The sequence below is a fragment of the Cetorhinus maximus genome, chromosome 28 (assembly GCF_964194155.1).
Source record: "Cetorhinus maximus chromosome 28, sCetMax3.hap1.1, whole genome shotgun sequence".
Taxonomy (NCBI): domain Eukaryota; kingdom Metazoa; phylum Chordata; class Chondrichthyes; order Lamniformes; family Cetorhinidae; genus Cetorhinus; species Cetorhinus maximus.
The window spans coordinates 17779502-17806990 of record NC_135906.1 but is presented as its reverse complement, the minus strand read 5'-3'; the positions used below and the strand labels follow the sequence as shown (position 1 = coordinate 17806990).

At 44.7% G+C, this 27489-nt stretch overlaps 1 protein-coding gene across 2 annotated transcripts in view; it reads right to left on the bottom strand.

Moving 5' to 3' along the window:
• Positions 1 to 25859, bottom strand: part of LOC144668861 (DENN domain-containing protein 1B-like) — a 57075-nt gene extending 31216 nt beyond the window's left edge. For both annotated transcript variants that reach the window (XM_078531288.1, XM_078531290.1), the window contains exons 1-6: positions 25755 to 25859; positions 16531 to 16592; positions 7432 to 7475; positions 6351 to 6400; positions 4960 to 5079; positions 956 to 1025 (exon numbers count right to left, since the gene is read on the bottom strand). In XM_078531288.1, the coding sequence (XP_078387414.1) occupies positions 956 to 1025; positions 4960 to 5079; positions 6351 to 6400; positions 7432 to 7475; positions 16531 to 16592; positions 25755 to 25771 (363 nt within the window). In that variant the 5' untranslated portion in view covers positions 25772 to 25859. The remainder of the gene's footprint in view (positions 1 to 955; positions 1026 to 4959; positions 5080 to 6350; positions 6401 to 7431; positions 7476 to 16530; positions 16593 to 25754) is intronic.
• Positions 25860 to 27489: the final 1630 nt, after the last annotated feature.

The following is a 27489-nucleotide window of genomic DNA, read 5'->3' as shown; positions in this document are numbered from 1 at the left end:
TGGACTTAGAAAAAGCAGCAAGCTCCCCAAAACATCAGCAAATGCAAAGGCCAGAAGCATTCTGAATGGAAATGGTGCAATCTGGGAGAATTATGTTGTTTTGTTTGAACAATATAGAATGAGTCTTACTCCTGAGCTGTACCTGTCCTGGGAGTATTTGATGCGGACAACGTAGAGGGAGCTTTACTCTGCATCTAACCCGTGCTGCAATTGCTTTGAGAGTGTTTGATGGTGACAGTGTAGAGAAAGCTTTATTTTGTATCTAACCCCTTGCTGTACCTGTGCTGGGAGTATTTGATGAGGACAGTGTAGGGGGAGCTTTACTCTGTATCTAACCCTGTACTGTGCCTGCCCTGGGAGCGTTCGATGGGGACAGCGTAGCGGAGGATTTACTCTGTATCTAACCCCGTGCTGTACCTGCCCTGGGAGTGTTTGATGGGGACAGCGTAGCGGAGGATTTACTCTGTATCTAACCCCGTGCTGTACCTGCCCTGGGAGTGTTTGATGGGGACAGTGTAGAGGGAGCTTTACTCTGTATCTAACCCCGTGCTGTACCTGCCCTGGGAGTGTTTGATGGGGACAGTGTAGAGGGAGCTTTACTCTGTATCTAACCCTGTGCTGTACCTGTCCTGGGAGTGTTTGATGGGGACAGTGTAGAGGGAGCTTTACTCTGTATCTAACCCATGCTGTACCTGCCCTGGGAGTGTTTGATGGGGACAGTGTAGAGGGAGCTTTACTCTGTATCTAACCCCGTGCTGTACCTGCCCTGGGGGTGTTTGATGGGACAATATGGATGGATCTCTACGCTGTCACTCAGTGTGTAGCAAGCTCTGAATCAACCTATTAATTCTGATTAGTGAACGATATGTATTCATATCCTATAGCAAACTGTGTGTTACAGTATAATATTTACTCTGGTTATACAGCGGTGTATTTTACATGTTGTAATATTTACCTGTCCTTTTGCTACGTAGTCAGCTATATTGTTTAGGAGCTTGTAGAAAACTTCAAACCAGGGCAGGAAACTAGAAGACAAACGGAGCAACAAATGAAAAAGCTGCAGAGCCCCAGTACAAAGGAGTGATGAACAAAAACAGTTCCAGTGCAATTAACAGTTTAAAAAGTACTTGCTTTATTATTAATTATCTTGTTGCATACTTTTTCAATGATCACTCCTGGGAATGAGGTGGACAAGGATCATTGTATCATAAGGTTGGCTATGGAAAAGGGCAAAGAACAATCCCGAGTAAGAAAAATTAACCGGGAGAAAGCCAACTTCAATGGGGTAAGAACGGATCTCAGCTGAATAAAATGGAATCAAAGGTTGGCAGGAAAAATGGTAGCTGAACAATGGTCTACCTTCAAAGAAGAGATAATTCAGGCACAGTCAAGGTACATTCTCCCAAAGGGGAAAGATAGGACAAACAAATCCAGAGCTCCCTGGATGACAAAAGAGATAGAGTTTAAGATGAAGAAGAAGAAGTTTGCTTATGACAGATGTTGGGTGGATAACATAACGGAGAATCAGGCTGAATATAGAAGGTTCAGAGGGGCAGTGAAAAAGCAAGTAAGTAAGAAGGTATAGCTGAGGTATTAAATAAATACTTTGTCTTTACCAAGGAAGAAGATACTATCCAGACCACAGTGAAAGAGGTGGTAATTAATAGAAGGGTTTAAATTGATAAGGAGGTGGTATTGGATAAGCTGTCTATACTTAAAGTTGATAAAGCAGCAGGACCGGATGAGATGTATCCAAGGATACAGAGGGAAATGAAAGTGAAAGTTGCAGAGGCAATGGTCATAATTTTCCAGTCTTCCTTAGACTCAGGGGTGGTGCCAGAGGACTGGAAAAATGCAAATGTTACATCCTTAAGCCTAGCAACTACAGGCCAGTTAGTTTAACTTTGGTGTGGTGGGGAAACTTTTAGAAACAATAATTCAGGACAAAATTAATAATCACATGGACAAATGCGGGCTAATTAAGGAAAGCCACCACAGATTTGTTAAGGGAAAATTTTGTTTAGCTAACTTGCTGGTGTTTTTGAAGAGTTAACAGAGAGGGTTGATGAGGGCAATGCTGTTGATGTGGTGTACATGGACTTCCAAAAGGCATTTGATACAGTGCTGCACAACAGACTTGTGAAAAAGTTACAGCTCATGGAATAAAAGGGACAGTAGCAACATGGATATGAAATTGGCTGAGTGACAGAAAACAGAGAGTAATGGTTAATGGATGTTTTTCGGGCTTGGGGAAGGTGTGTAGTGGAGTTCCCAGGGGTCAGTATTGGGATCCTTACTCTTGCTTATACATAATAATGACCTAGACCTTGGTGTGCAGGGCACAATTTCAAAATTTATGGATGATTCGAAACTTGGAAGCATTGTGAACTGTGAGGAGGGTAGTGTAGAACTTCAAAAGGACGTAGTCCAATTGGTAGACAATATGGACTGCAGCGTTTCAAGAAGGCAGCCCACCGCCACCTTCTCAAGAGCAGCTAAGGATGGGCAATAAATGCTGTCCCAGTCAGTGGAGCCCACATCCCATGAATGAATTAAAAAATAGAATGGGCGGACAAGTGAAAGATGAAGTTCAATGCGGAGAAATGTGAGGTGATTCATTTTGGTAGGAAGAACATGGACAGACAACATAAAATAAAGGGTACAACTCTAAAGGGAGTGCTGGAACAGAGGGACCTGGGTGTGTATGTGCATAAGTCATTGAAGGTGGCAGAACAGGTTGAGAGAGCAGTTAATAATGTATACAGTAACCTAGGCTTTATTAATAGGGACACGGAGATCCACCCCCCAACCACAATTTCACACTGGCTGGCCAATTAACGGTCAGCGTGAAACGCGCGCTGAAATGCTTAGCGCTGCTAGGGTGGGGGCAGGGAGAGGGCGGGCAATGATGTCACCGTGGGCGCAGGTGAGCGCTGCGAGAAAGCTCCCTGAAGGCAGACAGATGCATCAGGGAGCTGCAGACCTGAAAAATCATCAAATAAAAGGTTTTAAGAGCTGAAAAAAAATGTCCATGCATCACAATCAATCACCTGAAAATATAGCTGATAAAAATGCTTCCCACAGATAGTTATTTTTATTTTATTTCATAACGGAAATGTCATGCTGCCCTTGGATGAGGTTTGATGAAAAATGCAAAGTCCGCCTGGCTGATTTGCCCTTCCGCCAACCGTAAGGTTTGACGGGCTGTGAAAAATCGGAGATAATTGCGCTGTTAGTGGGCTTAATTGCGTGCCCGCCCACAGGATATAAAATTCAACCCCAGGAATACCATTTGGAAATACATAGGTACAGTACTTCAAATCTAGCTATCCAAAAACCAGCAAAATCTGAAAACTGGACATTTTTAAGGACATCTTGAACTGTTTTTTTCCAGAGAATTCCCTTAGTCTATTGGCAGAGCAATGCTTTGGCAATCTGTGTGATTTTACCTATAGGGCTTTTGATCTAAACAGGCTATTGCAGTCAATACATTCTCAGCTGACTGCCAAAGGCAGGGTACATGGCTAAAAAAAATGTAGATGTGATTAGCGGCCCAGACTTGATCCCGAGGTTGCCAGGTTTGAGACACAGTAGCTGTAGGATGCTGCGAAGTGAAGACAATGGCCTGGGGAGGAGGCTCCCTCCCTCCCTCCTCTCTCCCTGGGGAGGAGACTACCTCCCTCCCTCATCTCTCTCCCTGGGGAGGAGACTCCCTCCCTCCCTCCCTCATCTCTCTCCGGGGGGAGACTCCCTCCCTCCTCCCTCTCTCCCTGGGGATTATGGGCACTTTCTTACACAGTGTTAGTTGGATGTGAGATTTGTGGTTTAAACCCAAGTTGCAGCTCACCTGGCATCAAAAAACAATTGGTGTGGCCATCCTTTGGACAGTTTGAAAGTGGGATCCCATCACCCTACTTCAATGCGGTAAAGATCCCCATTTGATGCAGAACAGGGAGTGTTCCTGGTATATTCCTGGCACAATCAATGGCACCAACAACCGATTAGCTGGCTGTTCATCTCATTGTTTTTTTGAGGGACACTACTGGCACTAAACTACTGCCCCATTTGCCAAACTAACAGCAGTTACTGCCCTTCAAAGTTGCTGTCTGTAATTGGTGTTTGGAGAGCTCTTGATGAAGCAGTCATATGCTGGGTTTGGTTTGTTTGATCCTCGGGCTGGTGCTCATTATGCCAGGTGACTCTTTTTGAAATATTCCAGGAAATGTTTCACTTCCTCAGTAAGTGGCTGGAAATGGAAATTTTAGTTTCTGTGGCCTCCTGTTGAATAGCCAAGTCACATGTTCTTATTTCTAGTTCCGCCCCATCTCCTTGTAACCAGATTTTCTTCCTCAGCCAGGCTGATGCCACTTACTGAGTCTGAATCTGATGCAATTAGACACAGGTATGTTTGAGCAGGGGCAGGAGTGGTACTGTGAAGAGCTATCCTGGAAACTCTTATCACCAAACCACTGTGTAGTGCTTGTGCCTGGGTAGCTGAGTTAATATCTGGGAGAGTGTCTGGGGCATGGGGACTGTAGGAGTTATTGTCTCTGGGTGCTGGAGAGCCTCTGGGGTATGAGGGCTGTAGGAGTCAGTGTCTCTGGGTATTGGAGAGTGTCTGGGGCATGGGGACTGTAGGAGTCCATGTCTCTGAGTACTGGAGAGTGTCTGGGGCATGGGGACTGTAGGAGTCCATGTCTCTGAGTACTGGAGAGTGTCTGGGGCATGGGGACTGTAGGAGTCAGTGTCTCTGGATACTGAGAGTGTTTGACGCCTGGGGTACTGTAGGAGTTAGTGTCTTTGACTGAGGGAACAGGTTTGGAGGAAATGGAGAAAAGGATAATAAAAATCTTCTTTAGTATTTTTTAAAGAAGTAAATTCATGAAAGTTTTTTGGAAAATTAGTTTGTTGGAATTGACCAAGTGCCAGTTTCATGAGGATTTGTGTCCTGGGTCCTACCTGAGGATGCAAATGCAGGTCTTTGATCCACCAGTCAGTCGGCAAAAGCCAAACCGCTGATTGCCGTCTATATCCGTCAACACAAAGGCGAATTGCTGGACCACGGAACTCTCCAACATCCTGCCAAACAGAAACATGGTTTTCAGCTCACACAGTGAGTTCACATTTCATCATCCAATGACAGAATTCCAACCCAATGATCAACTGGGCCTTGTGCAGACTATCCCAATACCACGCTATGCTCTCATTACAACACCAGGGTTAATATGCCATCACGTGACTCTGAAGGTCCATTCTAATATCGGCATGTTTAACCAGTGATGAACAAACACACACTGATCAGGAAACTCACACTGTAAGCTGATTGCAGCTGGAGCTGGGTCTTTGTGTGAGCTTTTTGGATAAGGACAGGGTTGGATGGGTTGTGATGCCTCCATGGTTAAATAACCCTCCAGCGTTCACAGTCTGTGCCTGTCAGAATGGGGCTTGGGTCCTGACTCAGATATGAATAATGAGGTTACCCAAAACCCATGAACCTAAAGGGGTGAGTCTGTACCCACCAAGTGTGGGCCAGGAGAATGGAGGTGACAATATTGTCCAGGCTGTGAGCCTAAGACTATCATTTACTCCTAGTCAGGGTCATCTCCAAGATAGGAGGCGAAGCAACAACACCTTAGTCATACAAACAACATACTTTTTGTAACCTGGGATTGAATGAAAAAGGATAACCTTTATTAAGTTGGAAGCAAGTTGATGTACAGCAATCCAGAGTCAAACTCCATCTTTAACCCCACTGAGGGTGTATTCTGCATCAAACAGGTTATCTAACTGATGCATATCAGAAACTCTTTGTTATAGCAATCTGAATATTTCCATATTCCTGTCCTCTTTGATCTCAAAGCCCTGCAATCTTCCTCTGCTTCAAATACTGATCCAACTTTCTAATAAATGATGCAGTGGCCCTCGGCCTCAACCACTCCTTGTTAAAGCAAACAATACTCTATAAAATAGAGGTGTTTTCCTTCTCCCTCTCTTTTTCTTTCCCCCTTCCCCTCACTCTCCTCCCTTCCCCTTCACTCTCCTCCTCCCCCCTCACTCTTCACTCTCCTCCTCCCCCCTCCCTTTCCCTCATTCTCCTCCCCTCCCACGTGTTCGTTGAACACGAACCAGTAAAATTCCTTTGGAGTTAAGATAGTAAATAAAGGATAATACTCGAGAGAAAATTAAACCCTGTCACTATGTACTGTGGCGTTGTACCAATCAGGAGCTGACTGAGACCTGACCTTCAAATTGATTTCAATTTGGACCTGAAACTGACCTCAGATTGTGGACACCCAGGTAAGGAGCAGCGGGAGAGACATTCATCCCTAAATCCATGGCTTAACTCTTACCTTTCCACATCAAAAGGGAAGCAGAATTTGGGCAGGCTCTGTAGAGATTCCTGTGAGAAAAAAAGCAGGCATGTTTTGATGGTTTAATAACTGCTGTCAGTAATATATCAGGTTAGTTACCTACGTCTGGGCCACCGATGGCTCAGGTCACTTTGATACTGAGCCATACTGCCAGGGGGTCCATGGGATTGATTCCTGGGCCCCCATTTCAGCTTGCTGTCCAGTGGCTTCTATTGCAAGGCTGCAGCTGCAGTTGCAGTGCAGGGTGTAACATGCTTGACCGTGACGCCTCCATTGGCTACAGAGGGCAGGATTTTCCAGTCCCGCCCATCATCGGGATTGTCCAGTACTGCCGAAAGTCAGTGGACTTTTGGCTGGGCGGCTGAATCTCCTGCAGCACGACGGGGCTAGAAAACCCTGGCCATAGTCTGCTGACTCTTTAACTCGTCCATATGCAGAGTTAAATTCGGGCTCTTGCCGCCTGGGTTCACACCTGAAAAATAACTGCACGAGTGAACTGGGGAGTTTCAACAGAACAGGATGGAAGGAAAAATGGATAAAACTGAAGAAGGTGAGGAGTTCCCACATCAGCAATCATGTTGTAAAGGAATATAAGATGGCGCTGAGGCACCAGTCAGCCAGGCAGTGTTAGGCACTCATTGCTTTTAGCTGTTTCCTTTCATTAGTACTAGCCCATAACAATGTCATGAATTCTCATTACTTGTTTTAATAGTATCATAATTACTAGTTGGCTCGTGCTGCCATGATGATTTTTCAATAAACCAACGACCTATCTATCTACTGTGTACACATGATAAACCAATTCACATACAGGATAACAAAACAGTATCATAATCAACAAATGTTTAACATGACCCAAAGCAATCATTTTAAAATCCACTGTGGAGCTCATACTCAGGTAGAACTCCCATTCTTTGAATATATATGAATGTGAAGCAGACTCGTTCAGCACCCATCTGTGTCCGGACCTATCAGCAGTTTAATTGTTAATCAGTTCACTAACAGGTTAGTTAGGTTTTCCAGTGGCAAATTACAGAGTGAGATAAAAGATACAGCTTACCTGGTCATTGTAATCTTCAGGAAACTGTCTCAGCACTGCAGGATCTGAAAGGGAAGAGCAAGCCCAACAAATAGTCATCAATCTCAGCACTCAACTTGTACACTACACTCATGGTCCCTCCTGATTTGCTGCTTCGTGTACTCATCTGCAAACACTGTGGGATGATTTGTTGCAAGAAAGGAGAGCCGAAAGTAAGCAAAGAACCTGCTGACCCTCTCCTGATTCATTTGAAAGAGATACAGTTGGGAGTTGATCACAAGTTACCTTGGCTAAATGCAGGAGATGTGCTGAAGCTGCAGGTTTCCTGCTGAGTCCATCGCCACATCAACATGTGAAGGGGGCAAAAGGCATCTGCAGAACACAATCTCTTCAAACTAGGAGGCAGACTATCAGCACAGCAAAGTGGGAGCATGTTCCACGTGCAGTCAAAGGACAGGACGATAAGGCAGGCTGACCAGTACAGGCACAATGGGCCAAATGGCCTCCTTCCATGCTGCATTATCCTATGATTTTGGGGGTGAGGCTAATCTATAACATCTTTCTTTGGGATGGAAATCAGTGAGTTTTCAACAGACTGGAAATGATGCTGCCCAGTGGAACTGAAGCATTGAGAGTGGAATCTCCAAGATTCAATCCCAATCTACTTTGTTAGGTTGGAATGGGAAATGCTATTATTGGCCCAAGGCTGAGGGAAGGAAACAGCAATGAACCCTGCTCCCCATGATCATTACCCACTGCTGGAAAGTGTTTCCATGTGATAAAACCTCACCAATCCTCCTGTTAGTGTCCCAATGGAAGCTGTCCCACATCACTTACATAAGGTTGAATCTTGGAGAATAATCACAGATTGTTGGTAGGATGACATCTTTGTTAGGATTGGCACTGGGTTTACAGCACACGCCAAGAGCAATCTACTAACGTGGATGTGAAATATCCATTGAGTCTCTCCAAGTGATCCTATTGGACATCATAGATTAATACAATGACGTAGCTTTGTGGTTATATTACTGGATGAGAAATCCACAGGGTGTGGGTTCAAATCCCAAGTTGTGAAATTGAATTCAACAAAGCAGTACAGTAACCGCCAGCCAATGGGATTTGGGTCATTCCACCAGCAGAGGACTTGGACATATGTAGTTGTCAAGCATTAATCAGCTTCTTTATAACTAATATTCCTTCCCCTACCCAGAACCCTGACTGGCCTCTATACTGCTCACCATGCCTCCACTATATCACCTTCATCTCTTCATTATAAACCTTCTCTAACCTGCTCCTCTCTGTAATTGTCCCTCAATTCTACTCTTCCCTCCTGAATACTGTACCCCTCTATCTCACACCCCTACCTCACTCAGATCTCTATAGATTTGTGATTTGAATGCAATGATAGCTTCCCCAAATGCACAGTTGGGTTTGATACTAATCCACACAGACCAGGAGCCATAAGATTCAGGGTCATAGGCAAGGTAAGAAACCTCAGTTTAACTACACCTGCCATTACTGCTCACAACTAGCCTGTTCAATCTACCATTGGTGCCTTTGACCTTCATAATCAGTAGCTTTGAGTATTAAAGCACACAACGATGGGAAGCCATACCTAGTAACTGTGCTGATATGTCCCTGTATAGTGCTTGTGGATTGTGTCCTGTTTAAACAGCGTTAATGGGGGAGTTTTCCCACCTATTTCCATTATTTTTAAATGTATTTCCATCCATTGTTTTATCTCTGCCTTTTAGCCTATTTCGATTCCTTCACCCCACCCCACCCCCACTAGGGCTATCTGTACCTTGCTTGTCCTGCTTTCTACCCTTAAGTAGCACATTCCTTAGATAATATCACCACCTTCAACACCTCTTTGTCCCTTTGTCTGTGACATCTTTTGGTTATCTCCACTTATCACTGGCCCTCTATCCAGCTCTACCTGTCCAGCATCCCCCCTTAAACCAGCTTATATTTCACCTCTCTTCTATTTTTACTTAGTTCTGTTGAAGAGTCATACGGACTCGAAACGTTAACTATGTTCCTCTCCGCAGATGCTGCCAGACCTGCTGAGTTTTTCCAGGTATTTTTATTTTTGTTTTGGATTTCCAACATCCGCAGTTTTTTGCTTTTATCTTAATGGGGGAGTGGTCTGGATACCAGAGGTTGCCCATCCCAGTACATCTGTCTGTAGCAAGAGTCAGCACTTTCAGGACAGGAGGGAAGAAAAGGGGAAAACCACATGCAGTAGTGGAGCATTTGTGACAAATCCCTGCATTGCACCAGCAGAGAGTTGGGCCTGTTTCCTAGCAGACAGGATGTGGTTTAACACAAGATGGGGCTGCTCATTAACTGGAACGTGATTCTGTTTTCTTTTACTATAAAATGTCTGATCTACACATCCTGCCTTGTCGTCCTATCCCCTGTCAGCACGTGGTTACAAGCACTCCTTTCTGCTGACAGTCTGCCTCCTGAGTTTATAGGGATTATGTTTTGTGGATGGCTTTTCTGCCCTTCACACATTGCCCTGGTGATGAGCTCAGCAGGAAACCTGTGGCTTCAGCACAACTTTTTAAAAAAATCCAAACTGCAGAAAGGAGTCAGACACTGAGACAGACTCTAAGTCCCACAACCACAGGAGCCCCTCTGCCTGTTCTGGTGCCTTCAGATTTTGTTTATGCTCTTCCCCCCAACGCACTGACCTGTGGCCACTGACAGCCTTATATATCATCCAGGTGGCCATTCAATATTTATGAACAAGCTGGCTGTTTGACAACAGGAGGCATTGCTGTTAAACAGGTCCTGTCCAAACACCTACGCTTTCCAGTACCTATCACAGTGCTCAGGAGTCTGAACTTTGGGCTTCCTAGGTCCTAGGTCAGTTGCCCTGCCCTCTGCTGCCACCATGACTGAGGTCAGCTTAATTCAGCAGAGATCAGGGATTGAAACTGGGATCTTCCTGGGTTTGTATGGCACAACAGTAATTTGCATTTCTCCAAGCACCTTGAGCGTAGTAAACATTTTCACCGGACTGTTAACAAACAAAATTTGACAATGGGCTACGTAAAGAGATTTAAAATAGGAGACCAAGAGGTAGGTTTTAAGGAGTGTCTTAAAGGAGAAAGGGGCAAAGAAGTTTTTAAGAGTGGGAATTCCAGAGCTTAGGGTCCAGGTAGCTGGAGACACAGCCGCCGATGGTGGAGCAATGGAAATTGGGGATGCTTAAGAGGCCAGAATTGGAGGAACAGAAATCTCAGGGGCCTGGAAGAGGTTTTAGAGATGGGGGAATGGCAAGACCATGAAGGAATTTTAAAACAAGGATGATAATTTTAAAATCATGGGGGGGCGTGGGGGGACTGTGGTTGTGGGGCTTACATATTATTAGGTTAAACACCATGAAGCTTCTTGCCTCTTTCCCCCACAAGCAAGGTAAGAAGTCACAGATTTCCCCTTGCAACTGTTCCAAGGCTGCAGTAAGACAGGAGACTCTGTTCCACTGAGTGACTGACCCAGGCAGACACGGTCATTACACAGATGAGAGGAATGCTGCAGGACATGCTTTTCCTCGGGCAGGACTAGTTTTATGTTTCATGAAGTGTTGATGTACGGTGAGGACAGGACGGGACTGTGGCCTGTGAAGCCTCTGTAGGTGCACATTCTCTGGTACCTTGGTACCAGAGAATATGCATCACCTACAGAATACATTGAAGGGAGAATATGGTCAAAATATGCTGACAATGAGCTACCCCTTTAATGGCTATAATGTCAGTTTGGAAAATTGGACATTACTATCAGTCGAAAAATTAGTAAATTTAAGACAACCCCTAACGTGAGCATGAGAGGAAAGAGTGTATTCAGAGAATGTTGAAGCTGTGCAAATTTGTTTCCTGTAGCAATTGGTGATTGCTCAACCACAGCATCAGCACACTTGCTCCGCCCCACTTGTCCATATCAGTCACAATTTTAAGGTGTGTCATGTTAGACTTAACAAGCTTAAATGTTGAGATCAAGTCACATAAACTTGACCTGTGATCCTTCGAGTTTAGAAGATCGAGGGGGATCTGATGGAGATATTTAAAATGATTAAAGGATACAATGGGGCAGATAGAGAGAAACTATTTCCTCTGGATGGGGAAATCTTAAAATTAGAGTTAGACTGTTCAGAAATGAAATGGAGATGCACTTTTTCACACAAAAAGGTAGAGGAAATCTGGAATTCTCTCTCCAAAAGACTGTGGAGCTTTCAAGACTCTGATTGACAGATTTTTGTTAGCTTAGGGTATCAAGAGATATAGAGCTAAGGTGGGTAAATGGAATTGAAGTATAGATCAGATATGGCTTAACGAAATGACAGGACCTGCTTGAGGGGCTGAATGACCTTCTCCTGTTCCTATTTTTAAATAAAGCTAGATTCTGTTTTAGTCTCCTCTTCCTGATTTTCTTCACTCCTTTTCTTAATTAATCTACATGACAGCTATTTAACAATAGGAGGCTTTGTATCTAAGCCTGATCCTGATCTCTGTCATTATCCACAGTCTGTCAGGGTAAGGAGCTGATTTTTCTTTCTGCTATCTTGGAGACAGGGAGGTGACTTACAATATCATCACTGAGCCCTGAGCTATCTGAGCACAGATAATGAGCAGAACCTGAAGCCTTCTTGGCCGAGGCTGAGTACCATTGTACGTGATGCATAAGTAATTGCTGGTCATTACTTAAATTTGCTGTTATGCTGTTTTCTTCCAATCTTTGCCAATGGGGACTTCAGCTTAATTAAATTCCTTTAAGTTTGTGACATTGATAAAGTTAATCATCAGATAACCCAGAACTCTTCTGCCTCATGCTTAAATCAACCCCTGTGAGATGGGGTAGGGGAAAGAATCCAGCGCCAGCTCCTGCTATGATCGGTATGCAGTGAACTCTACTGGAAAGTGCCTGGGGAAACGTCAAGCTCCGCCAGTTAATACTCACATTCAGGGATCACACGAGGGATGGGAAGAGCGAAGTAGGATTGACAGAAAAAACACTACTTTGCAAGAAATGTTTCATAATTAATGCTGTCTTTCTCTACTATCGATCTGCCATTAATGCTGCTCATAACTGCAATCTGCTCACCTCTGCAATGTGTCTGCAGATGCCTCAAACTCCTCCTGGGTCCTGACATACCCCTTCGATTCCCACCATCAACCTCATTTCAGGAGGTGGCCATTGGCCGCCTGGCTTTCCACTGGTCAGCTGCTGCTTCACCAGTGCTGTGGGTTAACATGTGTTAAAATCCCTACCAACAGTCATGAATTAGTAAAAGAGAGAGTGCGTGGAATTGAAGGCTGCCTTGTTTTATGGGTTTGTAATTGGTTGGGCGGTTGGAGACAGAGGGCCAAATTTCCACCAGGCTTGGGAAAAGCCGACCGAAGTACTTTTGTAGCTCACAGAATGCACACCCCGATCCACGTGTGACTTTACATTTACACAGGGGCTGGGCTGGCAGTGCATTTTGCAAGCTGTGATGGAGTGCGTGAGGAGGAGTGTGGATGTGGAGGCAGGCCAGTTAGAAACTCTCCTTGGTTCTCCAACACAGCCACCCAGCTCCCAACTGCACCTAAATCTCACCCTCACCCCCTCAACCTCCCCCACCCACCCCATGCCACCTCACTTGCCCTTATGCCAGCCCATGGGTGGAATCGTCCCAGATTTGCACAAAGTGTGGTAGTGAGCGGGAAAACTTTGTTTTACCGGCCGCAATGGCGGATTTTCGCGCCACATTGTCCCGCTCCCGCCTCATTAATTATGCAGCCCACAGGAAACACGCCGTCTCGCTGGTGGGCGGCCTTCAATTTGCTAGCCACACCGTTATCTCGTCCTTCCTCACTCCAGGCGCCATATTTCAACTGTAGTCGCATGCACAGATCTCAACCCTTGCAGCCCAGGACTGCTCCGGAGAAAACACGGCTCTGAAAGTCAAGAAGAGTGCAGTCTCCCGATTCAGTGACGCATCCCTAGGTCGCATTCTGGACCCTGTGGACGCCAGCCGTGATGTCCTCTACCCTTGCCCTGGCCGCAGGAGGCCCATCAGCCTCACCACTCTGGCATGGGAGATGTTGGCAGAGGTGGTCAGTGCCAATGTTGCACAGAAGAGGTTGGCCAGCCAGTACAGAAAATGGATGAATGATCTTATCCATGCTGCCAGGATAAGGCAACCATCTCATCACTCTAAACTTACACACTCAGAAGGCCTTTGCACATTCACTGGCATCTCATTCACTACCAGCTCAAGAGACGTCACCACTCACTCTCTCTCACACACACCCTCACATCTCCGCCTGGCCTCATCTCTTCTGGAGACTGCCTCCTCAGCCCTCACCATCTTGAAGCCACTTGCACAGATCAACATGTGACCTCACACAAACCTTGGGATACCCCCCTTCCCCAGTACAGCCCTTGCCCTGCAACCTCTTCCCTTACCTGAGGCCATTTCTCCCCCTTTCCCAAGAAAGCCCTAACCCTGCAGTCGTTGAGAAGCCACCTCTGCCTTACGGCTGGTCTGGTAGGTAGAGACCTGCCTGTGACCCCCCCTAAAGGTGATGTGGTGCTGCCCGTGAAGCCTGGCACTGCTGACCACGAGTGCTGCCCGAAGCAGGGCAGGCAAACAAACCTCGACGTCCTGAGCGACGTGCAGCTCACCAGGTGCATATCGCTTATGGACAGTTGTGAAACACGTTGGCGTGCAATCACGTCAATGTGCCCGGATGATCCAGCATTGGGGGGGATGATTCCGGTGAGCAGGGCTTATAATGAGATGCTAAAGTATTGAAATTAGGTTCCCGGCATGCAGCGATGGGAAATGTGGCCCGCCGTTGACGGGTGGAGCGGACGATCGCAAACTGGTTTCAGGATGGCGTGAAACCGATTTTTGGCCTTCTCTCCATATCCCCGCCTGACGCCAATGGGGCAGGAAAATTCCGGCCCATGTCACCTCTATGCCACCTCCCATTCCCAATCCACCTCATGCATACTCTATGCCCCCCATGCATCCTACATAGCTACTCATCTGTATGCACTATTTATAGTTCTCAGGAGCCATGCAATAGTAATGAGAATTATGTTAACATCATTGGAAAACCATTAAACCTTTAACAATCTAAGAAAATCCTGAATCCAAACTCAGTATCATTGATACTGGACCAAAACACCCAAGGGAAAAATAGATGTAATCTTTTAAGTGTCTATTAGGTTTGTAAACAAACAAGAAACCATATCAAAGACATGTTCCATCTGTTATTATAGGTGTGTAAACATTTCAATAGCTCTTGTATCAATAAGACTACCTGTTGAGCTTAAGCTTTTGAAACCCAGCCAAGCATTCATAATGGAACACCTGTCATAACAAAAGCTTCCAACTTCACTGACAGAACAGATATCCATTTCCCTTTCAAATCAGTGTGCCAATCAATGGAGGGGAGCAGCTGCAGACCAATTGTTCTACTTTCAGAAGCAGGGTTTTTTTTTTAAACAGCCAGATCTGCCAGTGCAAATAAATCAGAGCACAAAAATTATGACAGCAGAGGACATTTTAAAAATACATTATATTACTTTCTCCATTGGAAAAGTACCGTAATGCATGTGAGCAATTACACAAAGCCGGTCAATGTAAGGGTCAACTTATATTGCAGGACTGATTTGTTCATTAAAAATACACCTACATTACAATATAGCACCAATTAGTGACACTTGAAGATGTCAAAATATTTTACACTGACCTTTCAGAATATTCCAGACTCTTCAGCAGGCTTTCCATTTTCTTCACAAACTATCAAATCTGGTGTGCTTTTAATGGGTTTCTAGAACCTTGCACCACTAGATGAACATGGTGTGTGGGAGGAAATCTGATCTTCACCCCCCCATTTAAAATGGGGAACTTGACCTCAGTGGGGATGGGTGAGCGTTTTGCACACTAGGCATTCCTGATCCGCAAAAAGGCGTGGGTCGGGAATGCAGAGGAAAATTGGATTTCCTCTAAAATAAATCAAAGTGTGGCTACTCACACACTAAAATGCAGCTCCTCACCTGGATGAAAATTTGTCCCAGAGAATAGGGATAAAAGGTTCATTCTCTGAGAATTGTATATTCATGTTTGCAGATGGTACTAAGTTACGAAGCATGATAAGTGGTGTTGATGGGAGCAGGAAGTTACAAAGGGACATAGGTTAGGTGAACGTGAATGGAATTCAATGTGGGGAAGACCGAAGTTAATCTGAGAAAAACAAGTTGGAATATTTTCTTAATGGTGAGAGAACATGGAGGAGAGAAGGAATTTGGATGGCCAGTTACACAAATCACTAAAAACTAGAGTACAGGCACAAAACAACGTCAAAAGCTTAATTAGCTTTTATCTCAATTAGGCTGGGATTTAACAAAAGGGAGCAAAATGATGCTTGGGTTATACAGAGCCTTGGTCCCCCATTTGGGATATTGTGTTCAATTCTGGACACTGCACCCCAGGAAATTGGTCTCAGAGCGTGTACAGTGCACATTCACTGGGATGATGCCAGGGCTTAAAGGGTTAGTTATGGCTCACATTCCCTTGAGTTTAGAAGAGTGAGGGGTGAACAATTTGAGGTATTTCAAAATGAGAAAAAAAGCATTCTATAGAGTAGATACAGAGAAACCATTTCCTCCAGCGGGGGAATTCAGAACAAGATACAATCTCAAAACTGAAGTTCCAATCAGGAAGCACCTCTCCGCACAAAGGGCAGTGAAAATCTGCAGCTCTCTCCCCAAAAGACTGCAGATGTGTGAATATTTAAAATTTTCAAGATAGAGGTTAATAGATTTTTCTGAGGTAAGGGTATTGGAGCAGATGAATGAAAGGTGTGTAAATGAAGTTCAATTACAGGTCAGCCATGGCTTGAATGGCAGAACAGGATTGAGGGGCTGAATCATCTCTTGTTTTGAAGTAAGAAGTAGATGGGAAGTAGAGGGACTTTTTGCCAGAATGAGTCGGGTTGGATCAGTCTCATCTATATCCAACTTATCAAGTGCTCTCCTCATCTATATCAATCCATTTGAAGATAAATTTAAGATTGAACAACCTTTCAGCACTTCTATTTGGTAATTTTTCTCACTCACCAACGTCTGATTTTGGACACGAGACCTCGATAAACAACTCGAACGTCTTTTCCGGGCTTTCTCTAAAAATAAAAATATTTTTAAAATGAGTTAAGTCACAGCTCATCTGGAAAAGCAAGTCTTCTCTCCTGAAGCACTAATTCAAGCAGGGTACAATGTCCCAGGCTGCCCTATGGTAACTAGGCCTAGTGGCCATTCAACATTTATGAACCTTGGAGGTATCTCAGAAGATCCTAACATGTGCACATTCACACACTCTCACACACACACACACGCACTCTCACACATATTCTCACACTCACGCAGAGGAGTCATTGGTTAGCAAAAAGCACCATGGTGGAAAATAACGAGTTAAACTACAGAATCACTGAATTTGTATGGTTCAGAAGGAGGCCATCTGGCCCATTGTGTCTTTCGTGTTCTCCGAATGAGCAACTCAACTAGTTTGATTCTCCCCATAACTCTGCACATTCTTCCTTTTCAGATAACAGTCTAATTCCCTTTTGAATGCCTCATTTGAACCTGCCTCCACCACTCTCTCAGGCAGAGCATTTCAAACCCTAATCACTCACTGCATGAAAAGCCTTTCCTCATCAGTTTTGCTTCATTTACTAATTACTTTAAATCTGTGCCCTCTCTTTCCCAATCCTTTCATGAGCGGGAACAGTTTCTCCGTATCTACTCTGTCCAGAGTCCTCGTAATTTTGAATACATCAATTAAATTTCCTCTCAGTCTTCTCCAAGTCTTAGAATGGAGAAGTTATCTTCATTATTTAAGTTCCTCATCCCTGGAACCATTCCCGTGAATCTTTTCTGCTCTCTCTCCAATGTCTTCACATCCTTCCTAAAGCGCGGGGTGCAGAACTGGATGCAGTACTCCAGCTGAGGCCAAACCAGTGACTTCTACTAGTTCAACATAGCCTCCTTGCTCTTGTACTGTATGCCCCTATTAATAAAATAATAATAAAAATAGTAATAAAATCTAGGATACTGAATGCTTTATTAGCTGTGCTCTCAACCTGTCCTGCTACCTTCAATGGCTTATGTATATATACACCCAGATCCCTCTACTCCTACACCCCCTTTAGAGTTTTAACCCCTATTTTGTATGGTCTTTCTACCAAAATGAATCACTTCACATTTCTCTGCATTGAATTTCATCTTTCACCTGCCCGCCCATTCCACCAATTTGTTTATGTCCTTTTGAAGCTCTACACTATCCTCCTCACAGTTCACAATGCTTCTGGGTTTTCTATCAGCTGTAGACTTTGAAACTGTGCCCTGCACACCAAGATCCAGATGATTAATATATATCAGGAGAAGCAAGGATCCCAACACTTACCTCTGCAGAACTCTACTACAAGCCTTCCTCCAGCCCAAAAAATTCTCTGTTTCCTGCCCCTCAGCCAATTCTGTATCCATGTTGCTACTGTCCCTTTTATTCCATGAGCTATAGCTTTGCTCACAAGTCTGTTGTGCGACATTGTATCAAATGCCTTTTGGAAGTCCATGTACACCACATCAACAGCATTGCTCTCATCAACCCACTCTGATATCTCTTCGAAAAACTCCAGAAAGTCAGTTAAACATGATTTTCCCTTAAGAAATCTAGGTTGGCTTTCCTTAATTAACTCACATTTGTCCATGTGACTATTAATTTTGGCCAGAATTATTGCTTCTAGAAGTTTCCTCTCCACTGAAGTTAAACTGACTGGCCTATAGTTATTGAGTTTATCCTTACACCCCTTTTTGAACAAGGGTGTAACGTTTACAATTCTCCAGCCCACTGGCACCACCCCTGAGACTAAGGAAAACTGAAAAATTATGGCCAGTGCCTCCGCAATTTCCACTCTCACTTCTCGCTGTATCCTTGGGTGCTTCTCATTCGGTCCCAGTGCCTTATCAACACAAGTACAGATATCCTAACCAATACCACCTTCTTTTCAATTTTAAACCCTTCCAGTGTCTGGATTGCCTTCCCTTTTACTTTGGCCTGGGTAGTATCTTCTTCATTGGTAAAGACACATGCAAAGTATTCATTTAATACCTCAGCTATACCCTCTGCCTCCATGTGCAGGTTCCCTTTTTGGTCCCTCATCATCTCTAATCCTCCTTTTACCACTCCTTTTCTATTTATATGCCTATAGAAGATTTTGGGATTCACTTTGACGTTAGCTTCCGGTCTCTTTTCATACTCCCTCTTTACTTCTCTTACTTACTCCTTCACCTCCCTTTTGTACCTTCGTTATTCAGCTGGTTCCCTATTGTAGTCTTTACCTGAAACCTGTCATAAGCACACTTTATCTTAATTTCTAGTTCCTTTGTTATTCAGGGAACTCTGGATTTGATTGCCCTACCTTTCACTTTCGAGGGAGTATAAATCTTCTTTGAAGGTAGCCCATTGATCAGCTACTGTTTCTCCTGACAACCTTTGACTCCAATTTATTCGGTCCAGGTTGTTCTCATCCCATTGAAGTTGGCTTTCCTCCAGTTAATTTTTCTTACTCTGGGTTGTTCTTTGTCCCTTTCCATAGCCAACCTGAACCTTATGATACAATAATCACTGTCTCCTAAATGTTCTTCCACCGATACTTGATCTACTTGGCCCACCTCATTTCCAGGAACCGGGTCTGGCAGCGCCTCCTTCCTTGTTGGGAAGAAAATTTTCCTGAACATACTTTAGGAACTCTTGCCCCACTTTGTCCTTTACACAAATACTATCCCAGTATAGATTCAGGTAATTAAAGTCCCCCATTATAACTACTCTATAGTTTTTGCAACTCTCTGCAATTTCCTTGCAAATTTGTTCCTCTACATCCTTCCCCCTAGTTGGTGGTCTGTAGATGACACCAAGCAATGCAATTGCACCTTTTTTGTTCCTTAGCTCTAGCCAAATGGATTCTGTCCTTGACCCCTTGACTACAGTTCATAATCCATTCAATACTTTATACCAATGTCTCCCCCTGCCCTCTTTCAACCTAACTTCTGACAATCAAAAGCCCCTTCTTGAGTCTGCTCCCTAACACTGTCAAACTCTGTTTGAGCAATGTTCCCACCCTCATTGGTGCCCAACTCTACCCTCTCCACCCAAGAGCACTGACCCCAGGATTTTTAACTGACAGAGGCCTGACCTTCACCAACACCAAAGTGTCTGGCACCAACTGGATCACCAGCCTTGGCTGGTGGCTCAAGTTCAGATCAATGGATGGGCAACTTTGAAATCTCTTGATCCTGGTCTAAGCTTTCTTCCCCACATCCAGACTTCTGCCAAAATGATTTTGCGCCCTACAACATTACCCACCAAGCTCCTAGCTAATGATAGCGTGGTCTTAATTCCCATTGCGGTTGATTATTGTTGCCCTTGGGGTGGGGGGGTGCAGGGGGAGCGGTCACAGAATAATAGAATTGTTACAGCACAGAAGGAGGCCAATCAGCCCATCATGTCTGCACTGGCTCTCTGAATGAGCATTTCACCTAGTGCCATTCTCCTGCCTTCTCCCCGTAACCTGCACATTGTTTATTTTCAAATAATCATCTAATTCCCTCGTGAATACCTCGATTGAACCTGCCTCTACCACTTTCTCAGGCAGTGCATTCCAGAGCCTAACCACTCGCTGTGTGAAAAAGTTTTGTCTCATATTACTTTTGCTTCTTTTTCCAATTACCTTAAATCTATGCCCTCCGGTTATCAATCCCTGTCAATGGGGTTTCCCCCATCTACTCTGCCCAGGCCCCTCATGATTTTGAATACTTCTATCAAATCTTCTCTCAGCCTTCTTTTGAACAAGGAAAACAGTCCCAACTTCTCCAATCTATCTTCATAACTGACGCTTCTCGGAATGATCCCTGTAAACCTCTTCTACACTCTCTCCAATGCGTTCACATCCTTCCTTTTGGTGCCCAAAACTGTACACGGTACTCCAGCTGAGGTCTAACTAGTGTCTTATACAAGCTCAACCTAACCTCCTTGCTCTTTAACTCTATGCCCCTATTTACAAAGCCTAGAATAATGTATGCTTTATTAACTGCTCTCTCAACCTGTCCTGCCACTTTTAATGACTTAAGCGCATATACACCCAGGCCTCTCAGCTCCTCCCTTTAGAGTTCTACCCTTTATTTTATACTTTCTCTCCATGTTATTTCTACCAAAATGTATCAACTCACGCTTCCCCACATTGAACTTTATCTGACACCTGTCTGTCCATTCCACCAATTTGTCTATGTCCTTTTGAAGTTCTACACTGTCCTCCTCACAGTTTACAATGCTTCCAACTTTCGTATCATCTGCAAATTTTGAAATTGTTCCCTGTACACCAAGGTCTAGATCATTAATCTATGTCATGAAAAGCAAGGGTCCCAATACTGGCCCCTGGGGAACTCCACTACAAACCATCCTCCAGCACTAAAAACATCCATTGACCATTACTCTCTGTTTCCTGTCACTCAGCCAATTTTGTTTCCATGTTGCTATTGTCCCCTTTATTCCATGAGCTATAACTTTTCTCACAAGTCTGCTGTGCAGCACTGTATGCTTGTGGCACTGACAAAGCCTGAGCTACCTTGAAGACACATTTTTCTAATGCTGGAAAAGCCTCCTGCCTTCCACACTTCATAAACTCACAACAACTTTTATATATATTATATTTACATAGTGCCTTTAACATAACTAAACATCTCAAGGCGCTTCATAGGAGCATTATAAAACAAAGTATGACAACGAACCATATAAGGGGATATTAGGTCAGATGACCAAAAGCTTGGTCAAGGACGTAGATTTTAAGAAGTGTCTTAAAGAGGGAAAGTGAGGAAGAGAGTCGGAGAGGTGTAGGGAAGTAATTCCAGAGCTTAGGATCTTGGCAGCTGAAAGCACAGCAATCAAAGGTGAAGTGGTTCTGAGTGTCGAGATTTAGAGTGTGGGGGATCTAGCCCAGCCCCTCCTTGTCAAAGTGCCTGCCCGTCTAATTTAAACTATTGATTTTTAGTCAAGTGAGACTTTCCCTTCAACCAATTATTCTGATCCTACCTTACTCGGAGTCCGAGTCGCTGTGGCAGGGTACGTTTTTACATGCATGTTGTAGCCTGGAGCTACGGATAGTGGTAGTAGAGGCTCCAATTTCTTTCCATCACATAGCTGACCAGGAATCTCTCCCTCTCTTGGCACATGTTGGAAGGAATTATAAGTTGATAACTAACCTGTTTGGCTATACTAGGAATGCATCTTCCTTTGGGCATCAAGTCCTGGAATGGGATTTGAACCCAGAACTTCTGGCTCAGAGGGAGGGACGCTATCCACTGCCCTACAAGACCTCCTATGAAGGCACTACAGAGAGTGTAACGGAACAGTTTACTGCCTGTTGCTGCATTATTGAACCAATATAAAGACTCGGTGAACTGATTGTACAAGGAAAAGACAGATACAGCACATACAATTACAATGTGGGTGACAGGGATTCCCATGTCACTGGTTTTCACACTGAGTGTATAGTTTGGTCAATTCACACAAACTTAGAGGAAAGCAAACAACATGGACATGGACAAGGTGCTTGAACCTTGGATTGAGTGGAGCAGTTCATGGGTTTGTTGTGATCTGTAATTATATAGTGTATCCTGTTTTTTAATTCCTAATGTGGTGTACTTGCTTAGTTTAGTACTGTTTCTTAAAATTAATTGTGAGCTGCAGGAATCTGTTAAAACTGGTGACCCTAAAAAGTTTTTTGTAAAACAATCTTGAAAGAAAAGCTGACTAACACCACAAAGCCACAACTCAATGAAAAGGAAGTATGATCAAGACTAATGAAGGAAGAGGGGCTAATTGCTTTGGAACATCTCTTAAACCAAGGCCCAATGTTGAAACAGTATGATAATTGGGACTCACACAAGGGAGGGCAGGGACGAGCATGTTGGCAGAACTTTGTAAAAAATAAATGTGACATAAACAAACTGAACAATCTAAATGGGAAATAGCCAAGCCTGGACTTGCTGGAGTAAGAACCATTCAAAGACCATGCCCTGGCCTGAGGGGAGAGACCAGACAAAGAAAGGAACTTCTCTTCACATTAAACCAGTATTCTCATAAGAATCTGTTGAGTAATTAGTGAAACAAGGGTGGTGCTGTTATTGTCTGGCGCACTGACCTCTACCTCGCGGAGGCTGAGCGTCAACTCGCAGACACTTCCTCCTACACCTCTCCCTGGACCATGACCCCACCATTGAACATCAAGCCATTGTTTCCAGGACTGTCACTGACCTCATCTCCTCTGGAGATCTTGCTCCCACAGCTTCTAACCTGATAGTCGCCCAACCTCGGACGGCCCGCTTCTACCTCCTACCCAAAATCCACAAACAGAACTGTCCCGGCAGACCGATCGTGTCAGCCTGTTCCTGCCCCACGGAACTCATTTCTCGTTATCTTGACTCCCTTCTCTCTCCCCTTGTCCAGTCCCTTCCCACCTACATCCGTGATTCCTCTGACACCTTACGTCACATCAACAATTTCCAGTTCCCTGGCCCCAACCGCTTCCTCTTCACCATGGTCGTCCAATCCCTCTACACCTCCATCCCCCACCAGGATGGTCTGAGGGCCCTTAGCTTCTTCCTTGAACAGAGGCCCGAACAATCCCCATCCACCACTACTCTCCTCCGTCTGGCTGAACTTGTTCTCACACTGAACAATTTCTCCTTTAACTCCTCTCACTTCCTCCATATAAAAGGTGTGGCTATGGGTACCCACATGGGCCCCAGCTATGCCTGTCTCTTTATGGGGTATGTGGAACATTCCTTGTTCCAGTCCTACTCCGGCCCCCTCCCACAACTCTTTCTCCAGTACATCGATGATTACTTCGGTGCTGCTTCATGCTCTCGTCGGGACCTGGAAAAATTTATTAATTTTGCTTCCAATCTTCACCCCTCCGTCATTTTCACATGGTCCATCTCTGACACTTCCCTTCCCTTCCTTGACCTCTCTGTCTCAATTTCTGGTGATAGACTGTCCACCAATATCCATTACAAGCCTACCGACTCCCATAGCTACCTCGACTACAGCTCCTCACACCCCGCTTCCTGTAAGGACTCCATCCCATTCTCTCAGTTCCTTCGCCTCCGTCGCATCTGTTCTGATGATGCTACCTTCAAAAACAGTTCCTCTGACATGTCCTCCTTCTTCCTTAACCGAGGTTTTCCACCCACGGTCATTGACAGGGCCCTCAACCGTGTCCGGCCCATCTCCCGCGCATCCGCCCTCACGCCTTCTCCTTCCTCCCAGAAACATGATAGGGTCCCCCTTGTCCTCACTTATCACCCCACTAGCCTCCGCATTCAAAGGATCATCCTCCGCCATTTCCGCCAACTCCAACATGATGCCACCACCAAACACATCTTCCCTTCACCCCCCCTGGCGGCATTCCGTAGGGATCGTTCCCTCCGGGATACCCTGGTCCACTCCTCCATCACCCCCTACTCCTCAACCCCCACCTATGGCACCTCCCCATGCCCACGCAGAAGATGCAACGCCTGCCCCTTCACTTCCTCTCTCCTCACCGTCCAAGGGCCCAAACACTCCTTTCAAGTGAAGCAGCATTTCACTTGCATTTCCCCTAACTTAGTCTACTGCATTCATTGCTCCCAATGCGGTCTCCTCTACATTGGAGAGACCAAACGTAAACTGGGCGACCGCTTTGCAGAACACCTGCGGTCTGTCCGCAAGAAAGACCCAAACCTCCTTGTCGCTTGCCATTTTAACACTCCACCCTGCTCTCTTGCCCACATGTCTGTCCTTGGCTTGCTGCATTGTTCCAGTGAAGCCCAACGCAAACTGGACGAACAGCACCTCATCTTCCGACTAGGCACTTTACAGCCTTCCAGACTGAATATTGAATTCAACAACCTTAGATCTTGAACTCCCTCCTCCATCCCCACCCCCTTTCCGTTTCTTCCCCCTCCCTTTTGTTTTTTCCAATAATTTATATAGATTTTTCTTTTCCCACCTATTTCCATTATTTTTAAATCTATACCTGTAATGCCCTGTCAGTCTTTCCACCCCATCCCCACTAGAGCTGTACCTTGAGTGTCCTGCCATCCATTCTTAATTAGCACATTCTCTTGGATAATATCACCACCTTCAACACCTCTTTGTTCCTTTATCTGTGACATCTTTTGATTATCTGCTCCTATCACTGCTTGCTTGTCCCTACAACCACCCCCCGCCCCCCAACTTCTCTTCCCCCACCTTAAACCAGCTTATATTTCACCCCTCTCCTATTTTTACTTAGTTCTGTTGAAGGGTCATGAGGACTCGAAACGTCAACTCTTTTCTTCTCCGCCGATGCTGCCAGACCTGCTGAGTTTTTCCAGGTAATTCTGTTTTTGTATTAGTGAAACAAATGCACCTATTAACTAGTTAGTAATAGAATGAGCATTAGAAACAGTACAAGGTAAAATTTCTCTGTTTCTGCTTCCTCTGTTCTCAGGATCTTTTATTCTCAACATTTATAGATTTAGCTGGTCTATATCGGGCTAATATTAGTTAAGCAATGTCTTGTAACAGATTTAGAGATTGTACTCAACAGGCTAGATTGAGAATCCACAAACCCCACCATCAACATTGGGTGAAACAGTTACTTACAAGCTACCCCATCAAGTTCGTTCAACATCCGCTCTCTGTTCCATTTCAAAGCTTCTTACTTTCTGAGAGTGATGATTTAGATTTGTGAAGAACAAGCTTCTGTCAGATTATTGAGTGTTGTAGAACATGGGGTGAAACAACTACACACAACAGTAGAAAGTCGAGATGATCTACATCCATCAGGTCACAAACCTAGGTTAGGTACGAACCTCACACTAACTTCCTTTTTAAGCAACCATTTTGTTATCACTCAATCTCTTGTACAGACTTAATCCCAGGTGTACAGGCGACATTAGCCTCTCCCAGCCCTTGCTCACCAGCTATATTTGTTGACAAAGGTTAAAGCAGTGGCAAAGAGTTAAAAATGAGACTAAGAAAATAATTATTTAAATTCACTTCAACGATACAAAACCACCTGTTGACTCGAGCATCAGCTAAACCGCAATTTCAGCTCCTTCCCTTCAAACCCTGAGTTCACTTCAAATAACTGTCGCTCGAGCATGAGCTGAGCAGAGCAATGGCAGAGAAGGAAACAAATGCAACAGACAAAATAAGGAAAGTGTCACAATCTTGCAATCACATTGAAAGTGGTTGAGTCTCTTACTTGATCCTGGATCCCATGGTTGTCTACATGGCAGTGTTCTCAGCCGGAAAAAATCCTAGTCTGGATTTGGACAGATCATGGAGTTTGGGGAGAGGTGGGGGGGGGGACCTGGGGTGGGGTGGGGTGGGGGGGAGAGGGAGTGTGCAGCGGTTCCAAGGAGTGCAGTTGTTAGATTTGACAGAGTTTTCTGCCAGTATGTAATGCTGCAATCCTTCCGTTACAATATAGGAAGTATGGTGTATGACGCGCGACTCAGAGCAGAGTCACTATATGTAGCGATACCACAGGCTTAGAGTTCAGTGTGTTAGAGCGGGGACCACAGGCTACGACACAGGTTACTGCACAACAACCCTTCTATCCGTCGTCACTTTATCACCTAACATAATGAAGTTAAATGTTTCCTAAAGATCTGATAGTGCCTGTGATATGGATATGTAAATATTTCCTGAAGAGTTTCAGCACAGGATAACTGCCTGACAGGGGAATGAGAGAAGGGGTAAAATCTGTCTCAGGATAAAAGTCACAAGTCAGTTGTACTTTCAGTGGTCGTAGTTCAAAGAAAGCTAGTCAGTTCCTGCTGATTCTTTCTAACTTGGTGCCTAGAGATTTACAAACATATACCAAGTCGTACGGACTCGAAACGTCAACTGTATTCCTCTCCGCAGATGCTGTCAGACCTGCTCAGTTTTTCCAGCTATTTTTATTTTTGTGCCAATCTTCACGCTTTCCTCACGAAAAGCAATTAGCCTCCCATTGGGCAGAACGTTCAGCAAGTTGTCTCGAATTTAAGGGTCAGGCCTACTTATATCCTGTGTCACCTTAACAGCAGTTTGTACATAATTATGAAATAGCAAACCATCCAACGTTCCACCAGCAATGCCACAGGGTACCTGCTAGCAAGGTGGCCTGAAAGGGAGAACGGTTTATTAACTTGATCCGATGGAACATCTGGAACCTTTTATTAGTTAGAATGTGGGAGTTGCTGTCAAGCTTGGAAAGTTTTACTTTCTCCTCTTCTGACTTCTCCTGACATCAGGTTCCACAGACACCAGGCCTCTTCCAGAGTCTCACCTGAGTGGGCCATTTGTGAGGACAGATGCCAAAATGAGAAGGCTATTGGATCGCGGAGCTATCATAGATGAGCCCGATGCCGTCCACACACAAAGCTCAGAGGAAAGTGGCGCTGGATTGCAATCAGGCCTGGGAGCTTCAATGGGATTTTCCTTCTCTAACTGCGAGCACCGAGGGTGACTGCAGCCCCAGCATTTTTTTCATGAATTCATGTGATGTGGGCATCACCGGCAAGGCCAACATTTGTTGCCCATCCCCAACTGCCCTTCAGTATCCAGGTAAGATCAGCTAACTCAGAATAGGCTGGGGATGGAGTCAGGGAGCGCCTGCATTGTGAAGCTCAGTTACTCACTGGCTGAATGCAGCAGTTATATCTAAATCAGGTCATGGTGTCATGGTGACACCTACTGTCCATCTCTCTATATTACATTGAGGCGCTAAAGGAAAATAACTCAAAATTTCTATAACACCTTTCTGATTTCAGCATGTCCCAAAGCACTTTATAGCCAATTAAGTGATTTTCTTAAGTTCACTGTTGTAGTGCAGAAAACTCAGCAGCCAATTTGCTCACCGTAAGATCCCACACACAGGAATGAGATAATAACCACATAATCTGTTTTTAGGGATATTGGTTGGAGGATATTCATCAGGACATTTGCTCCCC